This window comes from Talpa europaea (genome assembly GCF_964194135.1).
Source record: "Talpa europaea genome assembly, chromosome: 9".
NCBI classification, from domain to species: domain Eukaryota; kingdom Metazoa; phylum Chordata; class Mammalia; order Eulipotyphla; family Talpidae; genus Talpa; species Talpa europaea.
Window position 1 is genome coordinate 33,826,090 of NC_140076.1, and position 16,660 is coordinate 33,842,749.

General features: G+C 49.5%; 1 protein-coding gene across 1 annotated transcript; it reads right to left on the bottom strand.

Moving 5' to 3' along the window:
* Positions 1-2,101: 2,101 nt before the first annotated feature.
* Positions 2,102-10,265, bottom strand: LDLRAD1 (low density lipoprotein receptor class A domain containing 1; the record flags this gene model as incomplete). The annotated part of the gene is made up of 6 exons (XM_084243921.1): positions 2,102-2,250; positions 3,398-3,526; positions 4,882-5,019; positions 7,109-7,234; positions 9,684-9,738; positions 10,245-10,265. 6 exons carry the CDS (start codon positions 10,263-10,265, stop codon positions 2,102-2,104), a joined length of 618 nt encoding a protein of 205 aa, XP_084100047.1.
* Between the last annotated feature and the right edge of the window lie 6,395 nt (positions 10,266-16,660).

Consider the following 16,660-nt stretch of genomic DNA (forward strand, 5'->3'; position numbering starts at 1 on the left):
TCACAAGGTGTCCTTGTTTTGCTGATACCACTGCCTGAGGCGGAAGTGTGACCTGCAGCCTTCCTTGGCTGAGCTGGTCATGGATGGTCCCACACCTTCCTTCACAAGTCCCTCAACTGGGATGCCCCTCTCTTCCTTGGAAATTCACCTACTCAAATGCCCCTTCTCTGGTAAAGAGGGCACCTCTTGCTCGGTGGTCAGAGCTGAGGCTGCCCTGAGCACGCCTCACTGTGCAGTGAGTGGAGAGAAACAGCTAAAGAGGTCACACCTGGGCAGACTGCCAGGGGATGATGCCAGCGGCTCCCCAGACCAGGAGCTGGTCTTCAGGCCTTCAGTCAGACATGTTATTGTGTCCTGGCTGCCTGCAAGGGGCAGGAATGGGTACAGAGCAGGTGTTCTGATCCAGCAGATGGAGTAAAGGAGTAGAGAGTCCTGGAGCCCTCGGAGGCTTTTGCAGGCTTTTATTGGGATTACCAGGTACACGGCAGGCAGGGGCCTCCCAACCCCCAGCAAGTCTTCACTCTGGGCTCTCCGGCCTTCTCTCACGTTCTCTCTGTTCTTCTCATGGCTCTGCTTCTCTCTCGGCTTCTCTGCTCCTGCTGGAGTCTCCGTGACGCCGCCCTTAAAGCCCAGTCTTAGCCCAGGTGAATCCCATATACCTAGGCCCACACCCACTCCAGGTGCCCGCCATCAGGCATGCATTCGGGACCGCAGGGATCCGTCATCTATCTCATGGTGGAAGGGCAGAAAAGCCTGATACTTTTTACCTTACCCTACACTGCTGAAGGCCCCTTCTGGGTGCTTTCATCCCAGGATTTCCTGTCATTCCACCTCTCCCTCCCTGCCCCCCATCCTAGGTATTCCTTGTGTCCTGGGATCCAGCTCTGAACAACCAAGGTCACATGGCTTGGCCCTGTGCAGGAGCAAGGCCCTGTTCAGTGAGTGAATGAATGGATGTTACCATTACTTGTCTCTCAGATGCCCATTTCAGTTCAAAACTCGCTAGAGGCTCACACATGAAACCAATTTTATTGATTATTGATTTCTACTGGGGCTCAGCCTGTCTTTCAACAGGAACACTCAGATTCCTAGTGTCTCTTTCAGAATAAGAGTGGGATGCTTTCTGATCCTCAAACTCCCTTCTTAACCCCACAGAGACTCTACCCTGCTAGGTATAATCACGCTGGTAGCAGGAAAGGCTTTGGGGTTGATTGTACAACCAGAGGCTTGCCTGAGTCCCAGCTCCAGCTCTGACTTTGCCACATGATCCAGGGAAATTTTTTCTATGTCTAGGTCTCCTTTTCCTCATCTGTTTAATGTGCTATCCATCCTTGCCTGTCTGTGTGTTGTGAAACAGGGGAGACCTGCAGAAGAACGGCTATTTCACTCAAGCTCTAGTACCAAAACACAATATTTCTTTCCAGACATCTGAGTTGTTTGGCTGGGCAGCTGGTCACGGGGTGGAGGAGGAGGAGTGGCATGGTGTAGAATGGAATGGACAGAAGGATCATCAGGAACCCTTTGGGCTACTCTTTTTCTAGACTGTCTATGCAGAAGCTCAGAGCCTTCTGGAGTGGTTTCCCACCGGCAGGATGACAAATAATCCACCTCAGGTGCAATCTCATGTGAGTTGTCAGTAGGGTTGACCAGTAGGCCAGGATTACTGTGTTGAGGAAAATGCTAAGGCTGCATCCAAGCACAGCAATGTTGGCCTTAGGTATCAAAGGGGTAGGAAGTATAATACACTTCCCATGTGTCATTCATAAGGGTTAAATTCCTTAGCTGGGTGAGCTCTAGACTCAAGGGGCGACAAGGTCAGGACCTACAGATCCAAGCAGAGGACCAGATCTGCTCTGTGGGGTCACAGCAGGTTCCCCTCATCTTTGTTAGGAGTTGTCTGACATGGTAGACAGTTCCCTGTCACTGGAGACGCTCAGGCAGGGACTGGACAACTGAAAGTTGTCTATTCATAGACGATAGTACATAGGTCCCACTAGATGATCTCAAAGGCTTTTTGCCCTGTGTTCGCAGATTCGATGCTCAGATGAAAGGCGATTAGCGCCGTTGCAACCCGCCCTCCGCTCTGGCCTGGGCGGCCCACTTAGGGTCCAGGACAGGAGTACTCGTCAGACCAGTCAGAACAGTGCTGCACGCGGTCCCCACAGAGGCTCCTCGGGATACAGTCACAATACTTGAAGATGATGGAGGGGCAGCGCCACCACCCAGGGCCGCAGGGTGGGCACGCTGTCACTGAGGAGACAAGAGCCCGGAGAAGTACAGCTGCTGTGTCCTCAGAGGCCCTGTGCACCAGGCTACCTCTTGCCTGAAACCTCCATGGCTTCCCAGAACACTACCTCATCTGACATGGGTTGACTATTCTCAGTTTCCTATGGGAGACTCGAGATGTCCCAATTCCAAGATTGTATGACCTCAAACAAGCTTCTCATTGTGTTTGAGCCTTAGTTTCCTCATCTGCTCATGGTTGTTACTAAGTAAATGGAGGAAGATAGGCCAAGTGCTAGAGGTGGCCCAGGCTCACATATTAATAGATGCGATTGTCCCACATGGCCTGTCCTCCCTCCCTCCCTCCCCTGACTCAGCCACAGGAGGCCACTTCCCAATCCCTGAGGGCACCTCACAGGCTTCCCTCCTCTGCCCCGGCCCCTGGCCTCCAGCATTCTCCCCTGCACACCCAGTCTCTTCCTGGTGAAATCATGTCCATTCTCTAAGGTCTACTTGAAAACTGCCTCTTCTAAGAAGTCTCCCTTGATCTTAATCCCCCTCACCACCTCCTGCCAAAACCAAAACCAAAACCCAGGTCCCTAGAACTTCCTCTTGACATCACATGATGTGAGTCCTGGGGGGAGCACACAGGTTTCACTGCTAGCTGCCTCCTAACAGAGCCCGACACAGGCCCAGTCCACCCAAATGGGCTGAGAACATGTTGTTGATTGAACACTGGGGACGGGTTGGAAAGGAAACCAGGACAATGAAAGGCCTCTGGACTGCGGGTCAGGAGATCTGGACCCAAACTCCCTTCCTATCATGCATTGTATTATGTCCGCCTCCTGTCTGGAGTCAGCGATTCCTCTTCTGCTTTTCTCATAGAATTGTAGACAGAAATGATGAGGGAACCCTGAGATAGGCCATGTGTATACTTGCATGAGCCTCTGGGCCCCACTTTTCTTATCTGTACCCTGGAAGGTATGTTTCCCACCACAGAAAAATGACCCTTTAGAAGCTGATACAACAGCAAGCACCTGGCTGCTGGAAGTAATCAGGTGGGGGTAGACAACTTCTCCACGGGATATAAGGAGGGGATGCTAGGGGAACCCCAGAGAATTCCTGGTCAACCTCTGGTCACCTGTCTCAGCCCAGCCTGTGCCCAGACACCCACCTGGGCTCCGTTCATCAGAACAATCCCCACAGTTGTTGGTCCCATCACACTTTTGGTCTGAATAGATCCAGGAAGCTGGGTCCCCACAGAGGGCCACGAGGAAGCTGGGGAGGCTCTGGGGCACATCACCTGCAGAAGGACAGATGAGGAAGGAAGAAGTCTCTCTCTGGCTGCGGCTGTCTCAGGGCTGTCTGGAGGTGAATTGTACTGGCCAAACTTGGGCTCACTGCCCATCATCCCCAGGAAAGGCTCTGGAGAAGATTTCCTGGGGAGGAGTCCCTGGGAGGGACCAGCCATTGTTCCTTGGACTGGTCAGAGCCAGCCAGAAGAGTCAGGGCAGCTTCTGGCCTCTCCAGGGAGTGGGCCGGCACTGGTATGTGGAGTGGGAAGACCAGTCTCAGGGGGATGACTGTGAAAGTTCCAAGTGTGGCCAGGGGCAGGAGATACTGCTGGAGGGTGGAAATGAAGCAGTTTCCAAACCCCTGCAGCACCTTCATCCTGGGAGATAGATTAAAACGTGGTCCGTGGGGGGCAGGTTGAGGAGAGGACAGAGTTGGAACCTATCGAGGATGCTTCTGGGAGGCAGCCGTGAGCTCAGTACAAAGAACATTCCCAGTGAAAACCCATTCAGTGGCAGGAGCAGCTGCCTCAGGTTGTGGCGAGCTTCCTGTCCGGAGTCTGCCAGCAGAGGCTGGGTGGCCTGTATTGGATTTTGTCATAGAGAGAATTTGGGTATGAGCTGGGACATGGACTAGATGGCTTTAAGATCTAGTTTTGAGGGTCCATGGTGCAGTGATCCTTCTCCCATCAGCAGCCCCATACCACCCTCGAACTCACCAAGCTCTCTCCATCGTACAAAAACTACCTACTCCCTGTAACCATGGCGCCTCTCTCCTGAGGGCTGTCAAGTCTCTCTGATCTGGGACCTGCTCTTCTCATTCATTCATTTATTCATTTACTCATTCAGTCATTCGCTTAGCAAATCATCCCATACACCCCTCTGCCATGTCCTGTGCCAGGCACTGGGACGCCAAAATCAAGCAGGTCAGTCCCGTCCCAGAGGAGTTCACAGTCTGAATTGTGGCAAATGTGCTAACCAAGAGTGACAGTCACTGTAACTGCTGCTGAGACACATGGAAGCACAAGAAATGTGGGAGCCCAAAAGAGGGATCTTAGTCTACTCTGGGAGTCAGGAAAGTCTTCCTGGAGGAGGTGACACTTGAACTCTGCCTTGAAGGATGAATACAGTTTCTCTGAGTGTGGAGATGGAGATAGTGAAGGTGTTCCCTAGTGTGGGCATGATGTGTGCATGTGACTGGGACAGCATGGGGGCAGATGTTCCTGGCTGAGGGCACCGCCATCTAAGCAAAGACTGGGGGGTATGAAGGTGCCTGGAATGTTCCCGAACAGTTGAACTTCAATATGGCTGCAGGTAGAGTTGGAGTCAGCATGGAGGTTCATTCGGGACAGTGATAAGTACTCACGGCACAAAGCCTCATCCTCGTCCTCGCCGTGGGCACAGGTGCGGACGCCGTCACAGACCCCACTGGCTGGGATGCAGCTCCTCTGGTCATGGCACAAGAAACCTGTCCTGTTCGTCAGTGTCATGCAGGCCTGGGCCCCTGAGTAGGCAGAGGAGGCCCCAGAGGGTCAAGAGTGACACTCACAAGTGTCTCCCAAGTTTTCACACCCACATCCCACCCTAAGTAGGTAGGGGGGTGGGGCCAGAGGAGAGGTCTTGGGCTGGGTGCTGGAGATGGGCTCCAAGTCCCAGCTCCACTGCTGGCCAGTTTCATGAATCTGGGCAGACAACCGTCCTCTCTGAGTCTGAGATGCCTCGGGGGCAAAGGAGGAGCCGAGTGCACATCCCGCGGGACAGAATGAGACAACATAGACCATACACAAGCCTCTGCACAGACAATCCTAGAATGTGGGTGCAGGGGGTGGGCCAAGCCCCCTTCCCTCCTTTACTAGAAAGCTTGTTGACTGTCTCATGGGAAACTCCAGAGGACAAGCTCAGCTGAAGGAAGTGGTTCTAATGGTGGCGTTTCTGGTGCCAGATTGGGTGTCAGAAGCCATGCATTGGAGCTGGCTGGGCACCACTATAGTCCCTTATACCTGGGCACAACTTCACAGTCTGCAAACATGTTCACACTTTCATTCTATTGTTTCCCCATATTCTAGATGGGAAAGTAGGACTTGAGAGAGGTTTGACAGACCTGGCACATAGCCAGTAACCCCAGCTTGCTGACTCTGCCCTTCCCCAAGGCTGGGCTGCCTCCCCCATGCCCAGAAAGGTGGGCAGCCCTCAGGGGTCTTCCTTTCTGTCCCAGGGTGAGGGCGGGGGAACACACACCCCTTGGGCTGCTCCAAAGGACTAAAGGAGAGAAATTGGCAGATGAAGTGGGAGGTCACCCTGGCCCCACAGACTGCGCGTGTGTACATAGCTGTGTGCAGGTAGCACATGGGAGTGGGTTTGTATCTGTGTTTGTGCACATGGGAACCACATTTCAGCTCCTAGAATAGCCTCGGCCTCAGTGATGATCCTCCTTACCTGGGGGCCTGGGGACAGGAAGGAGGAATGTGAGGGGGACCAACAGTCACTCTCATTGCCTTGCACACACATAAATATACACACATGGATGCACATACACGGGCTGCACACACATGCACACAGAAACAAGACATGCATGTGCATGCACAGGCACACACAGGCACCCTGCAAAGACACGTACCCAGAGACACACATTAACATAGGAACACAGACACACGTGTGCAGACACACAGGCACATGAATGCAGTTCCTCACGTGTCCACACCAACCTTCAGTGCCCACGTCCCTGCGCAGGCACCAAGAGGTGGATTCTTCCCTCAACCCTACCTTGTTCCATTCCTCCCCACAGCTGACGGCAGAGCCATCTCTCAGAATGGCAGATGTGCGGACACCTGCTCCCAGCTTACCTCCTCCCATGGCTCTCGAATGGTGACCAGGGCAGCCTTTGCGCCCCGGGCATCTGCCCCTACCCTGCTCCATGCTTCCTGTCCACTGGAGCTCTCATTTCTCTCCTTGTGACCCGCCACCTTAGGGGCCCTGAACATGTTCCCTGTGTCTGGGATGCTCCTCCTGCTACCCCCTCCACTAGCCAATTCCCACTTCCCCATCAAGCCTCAGTCCCCTTAGGCTTCTCAAAGTACCCACCTGACTCCTAGACTAGGTCAGAGCCTGTCCAGATCCTCGGAGCCCTATTAGCCCTGTATACACGCGCCTATTTGATTAATCTCTGTTGCTGTCCAAATGTTTAGCTCCATGAAGGCAGGAACCATGCTGAGCTCTGCCCCTGAGCAGGCATGGGGGGGGGGGACGTCCATGTTCTCTGCGGTCAAGGCAGAAACACAGAAGGATGGACTCAACCAGTCTCAAGGAAGCTGCAGGAGCTGAGATGAGGCTCATGACCCTGCCCAGGCATCAGGGAAGGTTTCTGGGCGGTGGGCGGGGGGACAGTGACATCAGAGCTGGGTCCTCTCAATAGCTCATGTTACAGATGCGTGGGGCTCAGAGGTAGTCCGTGTGGGGAACTGTCTGCGCACACACGCTAAGGAATTGTCCAAAAGTCACTTCATGGAGAAGCCAGGCAGCGCCAGGCTTCTCCCATCTCTCTGTCCCCTTCACCCCCCCAGCACCCTCTCTTGACCACACCCCCCCCCTCTGACCTGGTGCACGGGGTGGGGGTCCAAAGATGGCGACCAGCGTGATCAGGGCTGCAAGAGCTGCCAACAGAACCAGCACAGAGGCCGAGAGGCAGGTCCCTTGACGTGAGCAGCAGAGGCGGCTGCAGCCTGCAGTGCAGGGCAGGAAACCAGTCATGGGGCAGCCAACAATGGGGTCCTCGGGTCCCCTTCCCCTGACTCGTCTGAGTGATTCCTCCTTACCTGGGGGTCTGGGACAGGAAGGACTTCGCTGTAGGAGGGGACTCTTCAGCCCTTCCTGATGCTCTGGATTCTTCTCCCTTGGATGACCACCCCCCACCCCCCCACCAAATGCCCATCCCTGGCCTGTACTAGCTGGTGAATGGCAGTTGGAATGAGGGTCCCCCAACCGCATCTTCTGTCCTTCCATGAGGCCGTCCCCCCAGGAGACAAGGACATATGGACACCTGCCTATCAGGCCCCTATTGTGGGCTAGACTAAAGCAGGCCCTTCATAGACATTCAAGACCCTTTATTTTACAGATGAGGAAACTGAGGCTCAGAGACGAAAAGACCCATTGTCAAAACAATGCCCTTTCCACTATGCCAGTTGATTGTCCATTCAGGAGCTGGCTCTGCCACTTCCCAGATCAGCACCTGGGAGGTGTGCTTCCTGTGCCTGTTTCCTCAGGTGGATAATAAATGGAGGCCATACCTTAGAGCTGCCAAGGGGGTGAGCTAGTTACTGTACCAGCATAGCCCCTGGTACACAGCAAGTTACATAAGGTTGTAGCTACTGTTTATTGAGCACCTACTATGTGCCAAGCTGTATCCTAAGCATTGTGAAAGGAGCGCTCTGCTCCTTAAACATTTCTCCTTTAATTTTTTCTTACTCATAAAATAATGAAAGAAGTGGTCTGGTGAGGCTGGAGCCGGGAATGGGTGTGTGTCGGGAGAAGAGGCTGTAGTAGGAGATGCAGCATAAATATAAGATCAATAATCCCTACAGCCAGTAGGCGACTCCCTTGTTGGTGTTGCTGATCGGCTGGGTTCTTGTGTTCTAGCAATTGAGGAATAATCACTGGACTAAAGGCCAGTGAGCTCAGGTTTATTGCAAGCAAGACTCCTGACAGCAGGAGGGAGGCCAAGGGAGGAGCCCCTTGCTGGGTGTTGGTTTCCTTTTTGTACGTGATGTTGGGAACTCTCCACGGCTCTTAAAAGCTCCTGGGGCCTTTTTTTCTACTTTGGGGTACTTTTCGCTGCCCTACTTTGTTTCATGGCCCCCTTTTGTCACCCAGAGGTGTGAAGCGACCACAAGCACCGTTCTTTCCCCACACCTCTCCTGTGGCTGCCTGCTCAAGCCTGCCAGCTCTGTAGCTGAGCTCATGCCTGCCAGCTCTGTGGCTGTGAGCCTTTGCCCACCAGCCCCCCGCTCCTTCATTGGCAAACACAGGATAAACTCCAGTAACCAGGGAGACAGGCTGAGGCCAGCCAGGAGAGACATCCTGGTCAGTCAAGCAGACCCTGTGCAAATATTTATGCATCACAGGCTGAAGCACCCCAGGAGAGACTCCCCTCCCAAATGAGAAAGGAAGCTTCTCCTTTTACAACCACACCCTCCCTGAGCCAGGAAATAAACACACACCGGTGTGGAGCAACTGAGGCACTGTGGCTTTGCAAACTGGGGGCCCCAGTTCACATTTGGGTCTTGACTCTCCCCCTCCAGGCTGTGGGTCCCCGCTTGATTGAGTTTCCCAAACTTTTTCAGCCTCAGGTGCCTCATCTGTTATCACCTCCTAACAAGACCCTGCTCTCAGAGCTGTTCTGAGGATTCAGAGACCATACAATACTTGGCACATAGTAGGGGCTTGCTCTCTTAAGAGTTATAGTCATGCGTTGCTTAACGATGTTTCAGTCAAGGATGGACAGCAGATACCACGGTGGCCCCAGAGCTGCCTAGGCGTGTGATAGGTTAGACCACCTCGGTTCGTGTAGTTGTGCTCTGTGATGTTTGCGTGACACAATCCCTGACGACGCATCTCTCAGAAGATATGTATGACTGCTACCATCCACCTCTCAGGGCCTGCTTCCTCGTGGTCAGGTGTGGGCCAGCACAGGGTAGAGGCTCAATATATGTGTGTTCTTCCTTCTTTGATTTCACAAAGGTAAAGACACCTGTCCTGCTTGCACCCCAGTGACTCACCTTATTTAGCTGCTAAATAAATGTGTGCTCTGGCCTCCTTTATCCCTCACAGGCAAAAAGTATACCCACATGGCCCAGAGTCAGGCCCAGAGCTCTCTCTTTTATAGGTTACAGGTGGGCACTGCATGGAGCCAAGTGCCCAGGAGGTAGGCCGCGCGTACTAGGTGCTTAACAAATGCTCGTGCATAGAGAAATGAACAACCCTATCGAGCAAGGGACTCTCCAGGCAGCTGGAAACAGAAGACATCAGCAGAGGACAGATGCCTGAGGGACAAGGGGCCAGGACAGGGAAAGGTCTCAGGAGCTCTCCTTTGGCCTCTGTAGCCAATGGCCCAGTCGCCAGGGACCTCCTGGGGGTGGGAGGAGCAGGCAGTGACCCCCCGGCCTCATTCTTTACCTTCCTTTCCGGGAAGGACTTTCGTTCCGGCAGTAGCGCTGCCATTGACATCCCCCTGCCAAGAAAACAGAGCGAGGGGTGGGCTTAGGTGGGGGAGACCCAGTCTTGGGGAGCTGGACTGAAGAGTTTTTCAGAAGGAGAGCCTTAGGTGGAACCCTGGTCCCTCATATTCCAGCTTTGTTGAACACCCCACATTCATTATGCCCGGTTCATGTCTCTACACCCTCGCCTGTACCACGCCCTCTGCCTGGAATGCCTCCCCCACTGGACATTTGACAAACGTGTGTCCTTCAAGACAGCTCAGGGGCTCCTCCTCCTCAGAGAGCCTTTCCCTAAGGCACCATTGCTCCCTCCCCAGGGTTCCAACTTTCTCTATAACTCACCACCCAACTGGATCGCTGGCTCACCCATCGAGCCCCTTGGAGCCTAGGAGAGAGCCTCGGGAGCAGGGGGGCAGTCACCTGGGTGGCTCTGGTATGCACAGATCTTCCCTGTTTGCTGCCCTCTCCTTACCCCAGGGCTGGCTCCCCCAGGTGAGGGGGCACTCAACACGACTCTTACCTGGGGGAAGATCTTGTTCATGTCTCCAGCAACCAGCTCCAGTCTCCAAACGCTGGGGCCTGGAATTCCTCGAGGGTGCCCTGCCTGGTCACCAGGGCAGCCAGAGGAGGAGCTGGACAGGCGGCCACACCCTCCCTGGGGGCTGCTTCCAGCCAAGAAGAGGTGTGGGAGGGCCTGGCTCCTGCTGGCCTTCCCCGCGGTCTCACAATAACCCTTCAGCAGCTCTCCTTCCAATTTTAGTATATGTGCTGCCGAAGCGAGCACCAGCTCTCCTTCCCATCTAAGTGTCTGAGGTTCTGAGAGGGAGAAACTGTCCCCCAAATGACACAATAGGGAGCAGGAGAGAGGTTTGAATCTAGGAACATTTCAGGATGAGCTTTTTTTCTCTATATCAGTGATGAGACTGAAGGCTCTCAGGCTTCCCAGCCGCAGGAATATCAGACAGAATTAATATTTCAGTGGCTAAAAAGCAGGGGTCATTTCTCATCGATGGTCTTCTGTTCGAATAAGAAATACACATTTCCCATAAAAATTTGAAAGCAAATATCGTTTTTAATTATTGTCTTAAAAAAAGTGGCCATGAGCATTGTGATTTTTCCAGAAATGGCGTCTATGATGGGGGAGGGGCACAGCAGGTTGCTTACCTGGCTAACCCCTTCTACCTGCCCATCCAGCAGGTTGCAGTCCCCTTCCTCCCCTGTTCTCTCCAAGGGGAGCAGGGGGGAGGGAGAGAGAAAAAGAGAGAGACAGAGAGACCGAGAGACAGAGAGGTGTGTCCATCTCTAGAAATGAATTAAGGGGTTCCAGAGAGGAACCCCTCTGCAGTTTGCCTCTGATTTCTCTGGTTGGCTGCCCTGTGGCTGGCCCTTATTTTTGTCTTTGGGATATAACCATCCCATCCAATGAGTGGGGATGCATTAGATGGATGCGTTAGATGGATCCTAGAAGGCAGCAGCAGGAGGAAGGGCTTAACCCCAAGTCAGGAGGGTGGGTTCTCATGAGGACCCTTGTCAGTCACTTCCCTCTCTGAGCCTCAGTTCCCTGAGGCTAGACCAGATGAAGAGGGTGTCTTGGTTTGGGGCTCCCCATAATCAGATCCAAAGACCAGATTTCAAGGCAAATATACTGACCTGTGAACAACATGGGTTTGAACTGGGAGGGTCCACATATACTCAAATTTGTTCAATAAATGTCAATGAATTAAATTTCCTTTTCATGTCATTTTTGATACCTCATATTAATAACATGTAAAACATCTACAAAACAGTGTTTTGTATCACATGAGGCAATAGTGATGTAGGGTACTGACACATGGTTCATCTTAAAAGCAGACGGTATTGCTAAATATGGTCCAGCTTTGTAAATGCCTTTTCCCTTCTTTATGATTTTCTTAATAACATTTCCTTTTCTCTAGCTTACTAAATAAAGTAAGAATATAGCCTCAAACACATATAACATACAAAATATGTATTAATTGACCATTTATGTTATTGGAAAGGCTTCAAGTCAACAACAGGCTATTAGTAGTGAAGCTTTGGGGGAGTCAAAAACTACACGTGGATTTTCAAATGCATGGGGTCAGAGTTCCTAACCCCAGACTGTTCAGGGGTCAACTACAGATTTAACTAGAAGTGAGCTTAGGAAACACCTGGCAGGGAGTGAGAGATGAGAGACAGGGACAGAAGGATCCAATAAAAGGTGTGTTCTCAAGAAGTTCCCACTGTGGACAAGTGGAACTTCTGCTAGAAATTCTGCAAGCCAAGAAAGGAGCCAGTTATCTGACGATAAGGGAACTGGGATACTGATTTGCTGGTCATTGGCTGAGAACTGGAACCCCTGGTCTGCCTTAGGCTGGGACTGCTTCTTAGTCTAGGTTGGGTTGGAGAATGCTAAGTGGGCACCACAATCAGATGGACCCAGGACACTGAGCCATCTGCCTCCAGACTTGCCTAGTGTGAGGCCTGGTCCTGACTCAGCCTTTAAACTCTTCCCGCATGCTGTCCACAACTCTGGCAGCCCTGGCTGGCTTTCTCTTCTCTGAAACTGTTTCCTCAACTCTGAAATGGAGATGGGGTTTAACATCTCCTAGAGGGATGTTGTAAGAACCCTTGAAGGTAACAGAGCACTATAAAGGGTTTGATAGAAGTCATGGGGGATCAGCAAACTATAAAGGGCTTTACAGGAGTCATGGGGAATCAGCAAACTGCATCATGAAATATCAGAACATGCATTTACAGGATAGCATTATAATGTTGCTTAATGCAGAAGATCCAAATTTTTTTGAAATTTACATACTTAAGAAATTAACAGATGTGGGGCTCCAATTATGACTGCCTGATGGTTGGTATGTCTTGAGGTAACATTATCAAGAACTTTTGTTGAAACCTCTCGTTTCTTTTTTTTTTTTTTTTGTGGGACCCTCGCCGGCAGCCGGGACGAACTGGCGCTGCAGAGGCTGCTGGCAGCCTCGCAGCCCAGCGCTCAACCGCTGCGCCACCAGGAGAAGCCGAAACCTCTCATTTCTAATCAATTGCTGATTTCTTTCCACCCAAGCCTTCAACCACTGCTGTTCCAACAAAGCAAAACAACTCAAGTATAAAAAGCACATAAGAGGCAGTAAAGTAAGCCCCAGTAATTTAGAATTGAACAAGCAAACAAACTTTTTTTTTTTTAAAGATTTATTTATTTATTTATACAAGCACTGGGTATAGTCAGAAGCGGGAGGGTGAGAGAATTCACCAGAGCCAGAGCGGGGAGCAGAGCAGGCAGAAGGACCGAAGTACACTGCTGAGGGGAGCAGCGGGCGGCAGGAGAGGTCTGCGCGCCGTGTGGGACCCTCCTCCGGTGGCCGGGGAGCAGCCGGGGATCGAACCGGCGCCGCAGAGGCCGCGGGCAGCTTCGCAACCCAGCGCTCAGCCGCTACGCCACCGGGGAGGCCCGCAAACAAACTTTTTTACTCTTAAAATGACAAAGTAAAAGTAGACATCCTCAAACAGGAGTTCAGTAAATTTAGTTGGGAAAAAAAAAAAATTAAGTCTTTATTTTCACTAACATTTGACCTGAAAAACAGCATTTCCTTTAATTACAAACATAGGTAACAACTGACAATAATAATAACAGCACCTGTGGCACCAAGAAATCACAGGTGTTTAGATATCATGTCAAGATATTTAGATCTCGGGCCTTCCCTGGTGGCGCAGCGGTTGAGCGCTGGGCTGCGAGGCTGCCCGTCAGCCTCTGCAGCTCCGCTTGGTACCCCGGCCGCCGGCGAGAGTCCCACAAAAAAAAGTTATTTAGATCTCTATACCAATTGAAGGTATTTCAAAATAATTTAGTCTTTTTAAAATGACCACTAGACCTTATGTGTTAATACATCTATATTAAATAAAGATTTTTTTGAAAATACTTTAATATCTATATTTTAATATAATTGATTTCCTTTGCAACCCTTCCTATTTAGTTTTATGCATTAGGAAACATTATTCTGAGAAGGGGGTCTGTAGCGTCACCACATTGCCAAAAGGTCCATGGTAGGAAAAAGGTTAATAACACCTGCTTTAGACAAATAAATCATTAACATCACAAAAAGAGAATACTTAATAGTGGAATATATGAAGCTGACTTGAACGCTTACAAATTTCAGGAAAGGTATATCCTAACTGTACTTTAGAATGTAACTGCTGTGAAGGTGTCAGAAAATTCACACTAATTGTACAATTTAGCTTCCCACAGAAGACTGCATTTCCCATTGCCTTACTCTTTCCATCTCTATCGCTGTACATACTTCCATCCCCAGACTCTAATCTAGAACAAGTTGTCAAGGAAAGATGAAGGAAACTCATTCTGATGATACTCAAAGGCAAACATGACACAGTGGCAACAGGAGCCTGGTGGGAGGGGCTCAGGAGACCTAGGGGCTGGGTTGGTAAGCCTAGAGTTTGAAGATGATGACAGTGTTTTGAAAATTCAGCCCAACATGAAGCCTGGTTAGAGGCTTGGGATCCACGGAATAGCTTCTAGTTTGCTTGGCAACACCCATACTGGGACCAAGTCCCACAGGACACATCATTCATGGCTTACCATCCAAACTAAGCGGAGACTACACAGAGCCTTATCAGTAAGAGTTCAAAAGTATATGTGAAGAAAATAAAAGCAAATAGAATTATTGGGTAAGTCTGAGACAGACAGACTTACCCAATTTCCCTTACCTAATTTCCCACGTAGGATAGGTTCTTCCCATTTAGGTTTCCTTCCAGTGGAATGGGAGGTTTCTTTCCTATGACTGCAAAGTACATTGTTAATAGACCACAGAATTACTATAGAGCTGAGGTATTGCTGGCCTCTGGACTTGCCCCTACTGGTCTATCCTCCACACTGTTGTAGAGTGAATCATTCTAAAACACTGTTACTCTCTTGCTTAAAACTCTTCTATAGCTTCCCACAAAGCTCAGGACCACGTCCCCATCATCTGACATGCTCAGTCACATCTATTGCTATGCTTTATCTCAGCCAGTTAACTGTTTGAAGGTCCCCACCCTCTTGCCTCTAGGTCTTTGACCATACTGTCCCTGCTGCTAGGAACACTGCTCCTGTATTTTGGTTGGATTTCCACTTACCTCCAGGTTTTAGCTGGGATATTACTTTCTCCCAGCGGATATGTATCTAGGTTGGTCAATCCATACATGGACAGTACTTGGACAGTACTTTATGCTTACCTGGTCATAGCACTTACTACATTAACAATAATGTTTTCTTTAGAACTTTACCAACCTGCAATCAGGTGGAGTCTTGTTTGTTGTTGCAGTTCTATTACCCAGCACAGGCCCTGGCATCAGGCTCTCCAGTGGTTTAACAGCGAATTTATAGTAGGGTGTCTGGGCAAAGTCACTGCCTTGGTTGATGGTGGTGGTGAATCTGCCGAGAATGTTTTTATAGATTGCTCCAAAGATGTGGGGAGCTAATTTTATTAGAAAAGATGTAAAAGCCAGTAGAGCAATGATTACCAATGTGGTCCTTGGAAGAATTCATACAAATTACAAAGGAGTTATTTCATGTATTTCAAAAATCATAAAGGAAATGGCAAATTTATTTGAGATGAAGTCAGGAGAGATTAATAAGTGATAAAATCATTTTGTTTTACTAAGTCAACTCAATAAAAATACTAGATGTCACATGCTGATCAGCAGCTCAGATTGGCTGATGATGTATCACAAGGATTCCTGAGACAAGATAGACTAGGTAATCTGATAATTACTGATTTACTAAAATATATATATCATAAATAAAAGGTATCATGCATTTTTGGAAAATACTGGGGAACTTGTGTCTCAACCATTATGGTGATCACTACTGCTTTCAGAATCCCCTGCATTTGTATGTCACTTAGATCAAGGACCTGAACCAAGAGGACCTTAGGAGTCTAGGATGATTGATCCTAAGACTCAAGAGACTTAAAATTTCACAGAACCAAGACAATATTCTCAAGAAGATGCTTTCTGTGTGGGGGGAAATGTGATACCTTTCATGGAAACAAGTGAAATTGGGCTGTCCAAGGAGAGTAAAACTATTCGGCGAAGGGGCCGGGAGACTCAGTTTTGTGCTTTCTTTAGAATTTTCAAATCAGAAACACATCTTGTTGTGTACCAGTTTGGGGGTGGGTAGGGTGGAAATTTTTCTTTTTTAAAGTTAAGCTGAACATGCTGAAATAAAATGAAGCCAGGATACAAATATTTGACAGACCACTAAATATCAAATGATTATTTCTGCATATAAGGAATTATCTCCTATAAACAAAAGGGGAGTTTGTCTAAATTTGGTTTTGTGTTACCCCCAAATTAGAAGAGATAATGGCTGCTTAACAATGACGATGTCATAATTCCTCATCTCTTTCCCATCCAGATGTGTTCCGTCCCTGTCTTCTAAATCTAGACAACCAAAACCTGAATGTTGTGACTGGTCTTGTTTAACATCTTTTCTTTAGACTCAGTGAAAGCTGGGAACTAGGCTGGAAGGTAAGTATTTGACTCATCTGTAGTCAAACAGCACTACTATAGTTACCAGCATAGACCTGTAAGCAAAGTGTTGGTTTGCAAAGTTAACGTGTAATGGCGTAATGTCAGTAAAGGATGTTAAGATTCTGGGGTGCGCTATGTTACTTGATATCACTCTGATTTTAATTTGTATTACTGTAGGTAAAGGAATGACAGAAACAATAGTTTTTGCCAAGTGCTAGCCTTACTTAGTTCTGCAACACAAGAATCTAGTTCTTATCAAAATGAAGTTTTCTCTGAACGTATCTTTAACTTACACTTGATATGCTTTCTAGCAGAGAAAACCGTTTTTTTTTGTTTTTTTTTCAAAGATTTATTTATTTATGCATACAAGAACTGGGGTATAGGCCAGAGGTGTATGTGTGC